General features: G+C 43.8%; 1 protein-coding gene across 3 annotated transcripts in view; it reads right to left on the bottom strand.

Moving 5' to 3' along the window:
* TRRAP (transformation/transcription domain associated protein) overlaps window positions 1–12,126 on the bottom strand; it is a 153,491-nt gene that overhangs the window by 80,632 nt on the left and 60,733 nt on the right. For all 3 annotated transcript variants that reach the window (XM_083584841.1, XM_083584840.1, XM_083584839.1), the window contains 2 exons: window positions 4,788–5,001; window positions 3,703–3,828 (listed from right to left, as the gene is read on the bottom strand). In XM_083584841.1, the coding sequence (XP_083440967.1) occupies window positions 3,703–3,828; window positions 4,788–5,001 (340 nt within the window). The remainder of the gene's footprint in view (window positions 1–3,702; window positions 3,829–4,787; window positions 5,002–12,126) is intronic.

Raw genomic sequence — 12,126 nt, forward strand, 5'->3', positions numbered from 1 at the left:
ATATAGGGATTGGATCTCCCTTGCACTGGATGACTGCTCCCATCCGAGCATCCCATCTCTTCATGAGATGCCATCTTTCCCATGGCTCCACATCCCATTCCCCTGGCTAGTGCAAATCTCACTTGCCCATTCCTGCTCTTTTAACCACAGTTTATTAAGCCAAATGCTTAGTCAAGTCATTTTCATCTGATTGTAATCAATCCTGGTCCTACTCAAGAGTCCACTGGCTGAAATTAACATCCCTGACTAACACAGGTCCATTAATTTCATGGAGTCTGCTCGAAGTAGAACTTGGTTGGATACAACCCAACCTGTAGGCCGGTATATAACAAGATCCTCCAGCCCAATGAATGGTGGCAGATTGTTCGCTACAGTATACAGCAAAATGTTGGACCAAGAAATCACCAGTAGAAACAAGCCAAGCGCTCTCTGTGAATGTTCAAATGACTTCTGAACATTTCCCAGGGTAGCTCTTGCATTTGACAACTGACGAGGCTCTACTGAATGCAAAACAGCCAGACTGCTATCTACAGGGCACCTTCTGCCTTCACACCTGCGGCAGGTCAAACGCTTCCGCTGTCAAAACCCAGCCACTTAATCTCCAAGGCTCTTGCTATCAAGCCATAACTCAGTAATTCTGCAGAAATCCCCCCCAAATGATTTAGACACTCCAATTTTGGTAGCCAAGAGATTAAATAACTTATTCTACTTATTTCCCCTTATGCCTCAGGCTCCTGCCTCCCTCTCAATAAAACATGCTTGTCATTTTGCATCTTATAAGGATCTGCACTTTGCTTATGGACTTGCTGGGGGATTTTTTCGGGGGGGGGGAGAGGTGTCCTCAGTAACATTGTGTACTACCTTGGGGGTGGAGTGGGGACAACAACACTAGGCTCTGTAACCTTGGAGTGTTCTGGACAAATGATAAGAAGTATCTTTCTTGGTTAGTGTGTTCTACAGCACAACCTGACACCTGACAAATAGGCAATTCCCAAAGTGAAATTACATCTGTCTACCCAGATCACAGGCTAGGATAGTGAAGGACATTTGCCATTTAAAGCAGCCAGCTCTCCCAGCCATTGCAATTCCAGGCCCGCGTTATTGACAGAAGCAATTCTGTGGCAAGCTGAGGATAGACCCAACTTGCCAAATTGTTTAATCATTTCAACACATCCGTGCTGCCCGCTCAGGCACTTTGACAAGGGATAAAAGAGAAACCCACCCCCTGCTTGTTTAATCAAAAAGTTAATATGGGAATGAAAGAGGAGAAGCTTATTGCGGATGCAAAGGATGAACAGAATACATTCAGCATTGTCTCTGAAACGAGTCTATTGTTTTGGAAAACAAAGAAACAGAATAGGTCTGGCGATCATGTGCAACGTGCGGCCAACATATAAGCTTATTAGTTTAAATAGTGCTTTTGAAACAAAAGAGAGGGGTGAAGCTAAAGATCGTGTTGGTTATTTTGACCCAATGGGTGGATTTTAGCCTTTATTACTTTTGTAGCTCTTGGTCACATGAAGCATTCACTCTCCAATAGGATCTCCTCCTTTGTGACTCCTCCAGCTAACCTAGTCTTCTCCTCTTCTCATCATTCATCTGGGCTCTGGAACCACTATAACCTTTCCAGCTCCATTCTCCTAGCTATCCTGCATCTACTGGCCAGCTGCCTTCTAAAGTCTGCTCTTCCATGATGCCAGAATTAAACAACCTAGTGCCCTTCAGAGGTCGTAAGACTCCAATGGCCAGCATGGCAGATGGTAAGGGAGTGGTGGTCCTAGAACCTAGAGGGCATCAGGTTGGCTATCCCTGCCCAAGGCTCTTGGTCCATCCACCTCTTGGTCCTTCTGCCTGCCCTGTCCCTGTAAAGCATCAGAGCTGCTCAACCAATGGCAGCGAGAGAAGCTCAGCCAATCGTTGCCAGAGACCTCACTACAAGAGGTACATTACACTCAAACCATTGTCCTGGCTTATCAATCATGGGTTTTGTAAATACATTGTAGAAGTGATGCAATTATTGACCAAATGTCTTGGGGGCGGGGAACTGAAGAAGGAGACCACACTCCTACGAGAGAAAATGGATCTTGTCAGCCATGCCAAGGCAAGATAAGGATATTGGAAAGAATTCATTTTTAAAAGCAGGGGTGGCCTTGGTGGAGAGGCTCTGGAGGGGGCAGGTTTGAACAGTTCAAAAGGAACATAAAGCAGGTCGAAAAGCTTAAACTGTCTTTGACATGAATATATTTGAAGCTATTAAGCAGCTGGACAGAATAAATAAATATTTTATTCATTAACACTTGATGGCTTCATTCAGGGAAAAAAACAGATTCCCAAGGAGAAGCCTATTTTACAAACAACATCTGCTTTCGTTATTTTTCTTGAGCCATCTGCTAGAGGATCATGAATGCTCAAGCCACATTTCAATAGCCACTTATGATCCATTAAGTGTCAGATTGCAATATTCAATGTGTAGACGGCAGCTTATCTCTTCCTTTTCAGTTTATCTTATTATGGCGCCATTTGTTCGTAAAGGCAGACGTGAGGGCAACCTGTCCCCCATCTTTGTAGAACCCAGAGACAGCCCTAGAAGCAAAATGAATCTAAGAATCATAGAATTATAGAGTTGGAAGGTACCTCAAGTATAATCTCTAGTCCAACCCCCTGCAATGCAGGAACATGCAGACAAGCCATATGGGGATCAAACCCGAGACCTTGGCATTATCAACACCACGCTCTAACCAACACTGGCTATCTGCTGAAACTGCAGGCATCTCCAAACAGGAAAACAGTGACCAAAAGCGCTGCCTACTGGGCAGAGCAGCAGGGTACTCCCCAGATATTACTGGACTACAACATTGGCCCCTGATCAATGGCCATACTGGATTAAGTTGATGGGCTCTGGAGTCCAGCAACATCTGGAGGGCAGCATTTACCAACCCTGAGGGTCAGAGTGCCATGCTAGGGCCAGATCCACATTCAAATCCTCACTCAGCCATGAAACGCATCAGGCAATTTTGTGACACACACACATTCCATCTAACCTACCACAGATTGTTTCTGTGATGATAAAAATGGAGGAGTACTAGGTAAACTACCCTGAGCTCCTTGCAGGAAATTTTTTTAAAAAATGTAAGATGAATGTTAAAAAAACCCGTGTTCAAAACAAAATCTGTCAGTTTTTACAAGTGATATCAAATTTGGCTCTTGTAATTAATGTAAGTATCAAATCTCTTAAAGATTATGGGCAGTGTTCTGCTAGCGCAAGCACACCTGAATTTTTCCTAACTCTCTGGAGCAGATTTAGGGCATGTGCAGAAAGAAAAGGAGGAAGCGAAGTTCTGTTACACAGCCAAAAGCACTTACACTAGAACAGTTTAGTTGAATATCTTCTTTGCTGCTTTCATAACGCTCAAGCTTTAAAAATATTTAACAATATATGCTCAGTCAACTGGCCAAATCTGTTTTGACCAGCCAAATGCCCAGCCCTAGACCCTGATGTTGGGAAGGATTGAGGGCACAAGGAGAAGGGGATGACAGAGGACGAGATGGTTGGACAGTGTTCTTGAAGCTACCAGCATGAGTTTCACCAAACTGCGGGAGGCAGTGGAAGACAGGAGTGCCTGGCATGCTCTGGTCCATGGGGTCACGAAGAGTCAGACACGACTAAACAACAACAAATAAGGTAACGCACCAGGAACTTACCAAAGAGTTGAGATGGATTGGCATTTGTAGCTTTTTCATAATTAGTAAGTCCTTCATAAATAACTTTCCCAACAGCTGCATAGAGACACTCCAGTTCTTCATACTTTGAGGCAACACTTGAAGTACCTACGCCACAGTTAACAATAAACCGAACACAAGATAGATTCATATGTATTTATTTCTGCTGACTTTCATTCAAGCAGTAAGCACATGGACACAAATGCCCATACCTGGATTTTACACTGCTACTAGCAAATTCAACCCCTGGCCTGAAGTTTCCCATCCCTGATGAAGCTTGCTGAAGACCAAGTTTCCTCAACCTTGGCCCTCCAGATGTTTTTGGCCTACAAATCCCATGATCCTTAGCTAGGGATGATGGGAATTGTAGTCTTAAAATATCTGGAGGGCCGAGGTTGAGGAAGCCTGCTGAAGACTTTCTGGAGAACCTGAAAGCTTGTCCACTGCTTTGTGGCATTTTGATGGGCCTAATAAAGATATTGCCCTCTTGTGGGACTTGGAATTCTCTGTTAGTGAGTTTCTGCAGCGGACTGAGGACTTCTCTTCACATTTCCTTAATGTGAAGAGTTCACAACCTCTCAAGCCGGGGGGGGGGGGGGTGTCCTCCACTGTTATACATTTCTCCCAGCTGCAATTTTAAGACTTCTTACTTCCTCTTCCCTCTCATCCCGTTAGCTAAAGTCTAGCTTTACACCCAATTTCCCTTTCTTGTCTTATTAAAATAGCCATGTTTAACAACTGAAAAACTGCACCTTCAAAGCAGAAAAATGGTAATTGCAAAAGACATTAAATTTATGACATGCATTTCTTGAGCCAAAGTAATAACTGCCACAGGTTATTAAGTTTTTATGCCACTGGATAATGATGTATTTCTCATGATTACTTATTTCAACTTTTTCTTTTAATTGGGGTTGAAAGTGCAAATATTTAAAAAAACCAGTCCATAAAAACCGGCACAAATGAGAGGATCACACATTTGGAGATGTTTCGCCCTTTTCCCCTGATCACACAAGGTTTTTTCTAAATAAATAAAGCAGGGGGCAGGGGGCTGCCCCTCCCCAACATACTTGGTTCTGTAGGAAAGTTGCTCATTAAGCGAGAAAGGAGGCTGTGGACAGCTCTTAGAACTTTGGTGTTCCCACATGTCATGCAAGAGGCAATCCCACGCTGCAGAGGTTTGAAGCTACTCAGAATAGCTGGAGACTGGAGTACGGTAAGGAGAAAGCTGAGAACCTCCAATCCAGTACAGATATTGGCAAAGTTGGCCTGGTTGGGCTGTTCCTGGAATAAGACATCAAAAGACAGATAAAAGATTAGCAGTCTCTCCCACACTCACATACATGCACACAAACCCCACATACAAGAAATCCACAAGAAAGGGACTTCAGGATTTAATGTGAGGGTTTTAATTCTTGCATCAATCATGTCACTTCAGGGCTGTGCGGCAAAATACACTCTATTCCTGAACAGAATATGCTCTTTGAACATGGTCAGAATCACAGTTAGAATACACACATAGTAGGGAGGAGAGTGGGATTGCGCCACGATCTCCATTTCCAACCTCTTTACATTTGTCGGTTGTGGTCACATGGTCTGAGACACTGCAGTCTTCATCCAGGTAGAGACACACCTGGAGATCAGAGATGGAGAGCTCACTTTGTAATCACACTCCCTACACATCTCTTCCGACTAACCAACACATTTTCTCTATGGTCGATCAAACTCTCTGAAAAGAAGCTGTCGTTCCACTGAACCACATAGGAAAACCAAAAGTATTCTACTTTCGTTTTTTGTCCTTAATATTAAAGAATAATACACTATTAAAAGTAGGGTTATATTGTTCACTTGATTTATTTATTTTTTAACGATTCACTGAAAAGATGTTAGGAAGCAGATTTAAAGCAAAAGCAAAGACTACCCTTTTCTCAATTCACAAACGTATTAGTAACTGCTGATAGAAAGCACCATTTAAAGAGAGCTTCCTGGCTTTTCCCCCCATGTAAGACAGAATGCCTCTACAGTAGCCAGTGTGATGCCTTCCAGAAGAAGTTGTGATACAACTCCCAACATCCTTGATCATTGGCCATGCTGGATTGGGCTGATGAGTGTTGTAGTACAACAACATCTGGATAGACAACCCTTGATTTAAGATGCCAGTTGCAACACAGGCACATGTGGTCAGTATACTTCTTGCTTCTGCAAATGTACTGACAAACCTGGCTAAAATTCATGACTTTTAAGATTTTTCAGTAACAGTCTTAATTAAAACATGTAAATAGGTATACTTCTTGGGTAAGAAAGGTTTGTTTTCTTTCTTGCATGTATGCCTGCCCTAATTTTTATCTCCACTACCTCCATTTGGACATCAAGAGATTGTTACAAAAGGAAACAGGATAGTCAGTACCAGTATCCAAGTCAAATTCCCCTTGACGATACTCTCTGAATGGAAGCTGGCCATTTACCACAATTTAGAAAGGAATCAAATGAAAATTTCTCTGGGTCAGTAGCTTAAGAGTGACCTTGTCCATGTTTTGTCTTCAACTGCAGTGTGCAGCTGGAATCTCCTATATGAGCCATCTGGAGCTATTTCCTCTGCAACTCCTCTCTGCTTGTGACTTTTCATGGCCTGAACTGTGCAAGCTGATTTGAGAGGCAGGGGAGACCCTCACAGGTAGATGATTTCACTATGCTGGTCAAGTCATCTTAAATAATTTTGTTACAGGTTTGCAAGGGACAAGGATCCCCTAAAATTCCTGGGTGCCAGGTTCTCCCCATAATCTCTGAAATTTGTAAATGTGGGGTTTGATCATCGAATGCAGCAAGGCGTTAAGACAGTGTTCCTCAAACCTGGGACTCCAGCTGTTGTTGGATTACAACTCCCACCATCCCTGACCACTGGTCCTGCTAACTAGGGATGGTGGGAGTTGTAGTCCTTAATAATAAAAAAAAGTCCTTAATAAAACCCACAGAGCCTAGGGCTTGCCAATCAGAAGGTCGGCGGTTCAAATTCCCACGGTGGAGTGAGCTCCTGTTGCTCGGTCCCTGCTCCTGCCAACCTAGCAGTTCAAAAGCACAAAAGTGCAAGTAGATAAACAGGTACTGCTCCAGCGGGAAGGTAAATGGCGTTTTCGTGCACTGCTCTGGTTTGCCAGAAGCGGCTTAGTCATGCTGGCCGCATGACCCACAAGCTGTACGCCAGCTTCCTCAGCCAATAAAGCGAGATAAGCACCACAACCCCAAAGTTGTCCGCGACTGAACCTAATGGTCAGGGGTCCCTTTACCTTCTACCTTAAAAAACAAGTCAAGCCAGCTTCCTCAGGAGCTTGGTTTAGAGAGCTGTCATCAAAGGACAAAGGTAGGTGATTACACAGTCATTACCCTGACAAAACATGAGACTTTCAGCATCAGACAAGAAAGGGAGAGCACCAGGTTTACAAGGGGCTTGGTGTCACCACAGGAGAAAGTGCCTTTAGCAGGCGGCCTTTGAAATGGAAGTTGCCAGGGTGATGGGGGAGGGGGATACTGGAAGCAGAAGGGGAAGTGTTGCTTTTCTGCAAAGGCTTCTGGGAAGAAGATGGAGGAAATGGAACTCAATGTGCACTGGTTGGAAGAGGCTGCACCAAAAGACAGGCCCATGACCGGCTGCCGCTTTGGACCGAAGCTTGCTGAAGCTATGAGAGAAGCAATGAGATACACTTTTGGGGTTTAATGTTCTGAGCCCCCGCCACTGAAGACTTCAGGTATAAATATATGTAAAATAAGCCATACTTCTAAAGACGCCACTATCTGATGTTCCTCTTTCCAAAGCAATAAATATTATTATTATTAGTATTAGTATGATTATTATTATTCTACCCATCTTACTGGGTTGCCCCAGCCACTCTGGTCAGCTTCCAGAATTGTTTAAAAAACACAATAAAATGTCAAATATTAAAAAAAAAAATCTATGCAGGACTGCCTTCAGATGTCTTCTAAAAGTTGTATAGTTGTTTATCTGGTGGGAGGGCATTCCATAGGGCGGGCGCCACAACACAACCCCTGGTTAAGTGCCAAAACCCCTGGAATCCCTTGCTACCCCTCAGCAGAGATTGGGGTGGCCTGTAACACAATAAATAAAGGCTCTACATTCAGAGGACACTCAATTACTTGTGATCTATGTATATTCCAATTATTCTATGGAAGCTGACATTCTTACCACATCTGTAAAAAGATCTGCCATAAGGGCTCCACCTTTCCAACATTTAAATGTATTAAGGAAGACTGTCGCGTTAAGCTGGGCTGGTGCTAAATACCATTGATGGAACAATTTATTGCAATTTTTTTTCCAAACTGAGGGTTTCAGCGATCCTGCTTTGACAGGGTGAAATGATTCGTAATCATTTCTAATCCCTACCTTTACACCAGGGTGTGCTAAGGCACAATTTGCAGAGGACCACTATTTCACAGGTTACGAGCAATTGCTCTTCAGGTGCCCCTTCCTGGCTAACTCCGTAATTTGAGCAACTATTAAATCGGCACCTATCCATTTCGCTTAAAAAAGCGGCGGGGGTGGCAATTGTTCAGCGCGTGTTGATGACATTGTTATGATAACGTGAGATGTAAGAAGTAACCATACTAAATATTCTGCTGCTTTTCTTTCTCCCAGATGAGAAATTATGTCCTCTCCCCCCACACAGGGGTGAAATCTCTTCACCCCTTAACAATATATGAAATGGTACCTCTGATGTGCCCTTAAGGAGACTGGCACATTGGTCCCGTTCAATTGGGATTTTATCAGAGGGGCCATTGCTCAGTCAGTTTGCACCCAGGTTCATTCTCTGGTATTTCTAGGCAAAAGAATCAAGTAGCAGGTGATGGAAAAGACCCAAGATCCTGGAGAACGGCTGCCAGTCAGAGCAGAACATACTGGACTAGATGGAATCATAGAATGGGAAGGGACCCCCAAAAGTCGTCTAGTCCAAGCCCCCTGCAATGCAGGAACCTCACCTAAAGCATCCATGGCAGATGGCCATCCAACCTCTGCTTTCAAACTTCTAAGGAAGGAGAGACCACAACCTCCCAAGAGAGTCCGTTCCACTGTCTAACAGCTCTCACGGTCAGAAAGTTATTTACCGAATATTTAGTCCATATCGCCTTTCTTGTAACGTGAAGCCATTGGTTCGAGTCTGACCCTCCGGAGCAGGAGAAAACAAGCTTGCTCCATCTTGCATGTGGCAGCCCTTAAGATATTTGAAGACAGCTATTGTATCTCCTCTCAGTCTCCTCTTTTCCAGGCTAAACATACCCAACTCCTTCAACCATTCCTCACAAGGCTTGGTTTCCAGACCTTTGATCATCTTGCTTGCCTTCCTCTGCGCATGTTCCAGTCTGCCAATATCCTTCCTAAATTGTGGTGCCCAGAACTAGACACAAGACTCCAGGTGGGGTCTGACCAAGGCAAAACAGAGCATGACTACTGCTTTCCATGATCTGGACATTATACTCCTGTTGATGAAGCCTAGAATAGCTTTAGCTTTTTCTGCTGCTGCATCATACTGTTGACTCATGTGGTCCACCAAGACCCCTAGATCCTTTTCACATGTACTACTAGTAAGCCAGTTGTTCCTCATCTTATAGTTGTGAATCTGGACAAAGAGCCTGGCCTGGTATAAAACAGCTTCCGATGTTTTTCCTCATCTCCTCATCTTTAGACACAGAATTCAGTGTCAACATTTGTCAACCACAGTGGAGCAGGCTGTACAACCCACACTGGGCAATGTATCATTGAGTCTGAGAGTGAAGAAAATTTGTATAGCTGCTGCGCATTCACGCTGCATCTTTATGTCCTCTGTGTCCAACAATCGAATGACTGAACCCAGACGTCTTCTATTCAGCAAGCTTGCTGATCATTCTTCAAATCAATTCCATTTGCCTGATACCAAACAGGCCTCCAGTCAAAACGATCTCCCTTCGAGCAGAGGAGAGGAAAGCAAGACTCCCTTTTTATTTGGCTCCCAATGTGTGCTGTCTTTGTTGCACGACACAAGAGCTTCTGACAAGTGCTAGAATAATAGATATGCATTCAATTATTCAGAGCGGGGAAGGTAGGCCAAAGATAATTCTTACGGCGCTGTGTAATACTGTTTCATTTGTAAGAAGGAAGACAATGTGCAGAGTAGCTGTTAAGTAATTCAGTTTGATCTTCCCCAGCGCAACTAACATTCGTTACTAAGCGCTGAATTTTAATGGGAATGCTCTCCAGTTGACTTATAGAGCGATCAGAGGATGGCATGTAAAAAAGCTGTAGGTTTTCTTCTAAAGTCACCATAGGGGAAACGGCTGAACTCAAAAGCCAGTGTACCAAAAAAAAACAAAAAAACAAAAACCTCACAGCCACAGTGACCTGCAAGAAAAGGTTAACCAGCAGTTCAGCTGCTGTAAGACGAAGAAGCTGAAAAGTTAAGCATCCATCACAGGACAATGAATCGTAGCTCAAAAAACCACCTCAACTGCAACCTGGAAATGTGAATGCGTCTCCTGCTATGAAAATTGCTTTCTTTACAAAGTGTCTAACAAACATATCCAAGAAGAGAACTGTGATATGGTTGTTTGTTTGAGTGACCCAATTTCACTGCTGAAGAAACATTTGCAGGTTGTCTTCCAAGCACTGAGCAACCACCACCATCCCAAAAATAGAAGCAAGGGAAATGGCAACTACCCTCCACTTAATGAGAAGAGTGCAGGATCTCTCTCGCCTGTGTCCCAACCAGAACCGCTAGTGGTCAAAGTTGAGAGTTTAGTCCAGCAACAATTGGAGGACCTCAGACTCCCCAACCCCGTTAAGAGTGATGGATTATAACTGAGGAGACCTTGGCCCATAATCCACTCAGTCATGAAGCTCATTTGGTTAGCCTGAGTTAGTCATTCTCCTGCTCACCTACCTCACAATGTTGTTGTGAGAATAATCTTGAACATTACTCTGAGCGCTCACAAGAGGAAGAGCGGGACAAAAATGTAATAAAGATATAAAATGTTGTTAAATTATTAGAGCCCTGAAGGCCCAAGAGGGAGGAAAACACATGAAAAGTACCAAGGTGAATGCCCCACAGATCCCTTATGTCACAAATGACTCCCAAAAAAGTAGGTTTTTAATGTCCAACTACAATTTGTTGAGTAAAGGGAGACAGGTGGGAGAGCAAGGCCTCCACTTTTGATCCACTTACCTAAAATCAGTCCCATGCAGACTGGAAGAGGGGCAGCCAAGTATGGTAGAACCTCCGTTTTCGAATCCATAATCCATTCCAGAAGTCCGTTTCGACTTCCGAAATGTTCGAAAACTGAGGATCAAAGGGCTGTCGGCAAAGTGAATGGAGAAAATTGAGAAACGCGCTTTGGAAACCATTAAACTTCCGAGGCGTGTTCGAAAACAGAAGCATTCACTTCCGGGTTTTTGGCGTTCGGCTTCCGAAATGTTCAGCAGCTGAGACGTTCGAAAACCCAGGTTCCACTGTACACTTGCTCTGGGCCTTGGAAGGCTAAGTTGGGCAACAGCAGGGGAGTGCCAGTGACTGGCTGTTTGTTTGTTTGTTTGTTTGTTGAGTTTCAACATTATTTTAACAAGACTCCCATCCCCGGACCTCGGACAAGTTCTCAATGAGCCTTCCGCCTTCCTAAAACATAGCTAATGAGAGCAAAGTAGAAGAGCTTATTCTCTCTCTGGCTGCTCCTTTTACCTCTCTAGGGAGTCCTACCTTGCATATCAAGACCCATAGCTGGTACGCTGTGAAAGAGACCATTGTGTCAACGGATTCGTAGCGTTTTCAGGACTCAGATGTCTATGCAGTCTGAAAATAAACTATGAACTCATCTATAGCCTAATTGCCACATTTTGCAATGCAAGCCGCAGTCAAGAGATATTTATTTTATTCATTAAATAGACATGTATAGTATAAGCTCTATGCTATACACACCAGCTAATGAATAAAATAAATATTCCAGACTGGTGCTTATAACGCAAAATGTGGCAATTAGCATCCAAACACAGCAACGGGTAAGGCTATTGCTCATACCACTGGTATTCATTAGGCAGCTGTTAAGGGTCAATTTGGATGCAGAACATGTTTAATGGAACACATTACTGGTGTGGATAGATGTTTAAAGATAGGAGCTTCCCTCTCCTGCAGCTGTCCACATTTTCAGATTACTTTCGCTTGCTTCAGACACACACATCCCACCACAGTCGCACAGCCTAGTTCCCAAACCAATTCTCCCATTTTCCAGCTCCTTTCTACACACATACACGCAGCAGCAGTGTCAATGTTGTTGTTGTTGCCATTAGGTGTTTGGCAAGGCTGACCTCAAGGATACAGAAAAAGAGCCAAGGGAACAAAGCTGCAACAACATCCCTGTAGGAAACACAAGGGCTCC

This window comes from Podarcis filfolensis, assembly GCF_964270895.1.
Source record: "Podarcis filfolensis genome assembly, chromosome: 14".
NCBI lineage: Eukaryota > Metazoa > Chordata > Lepidosauria > Squamata > Lacertidae > Podarcis > Podarcis filfolensis.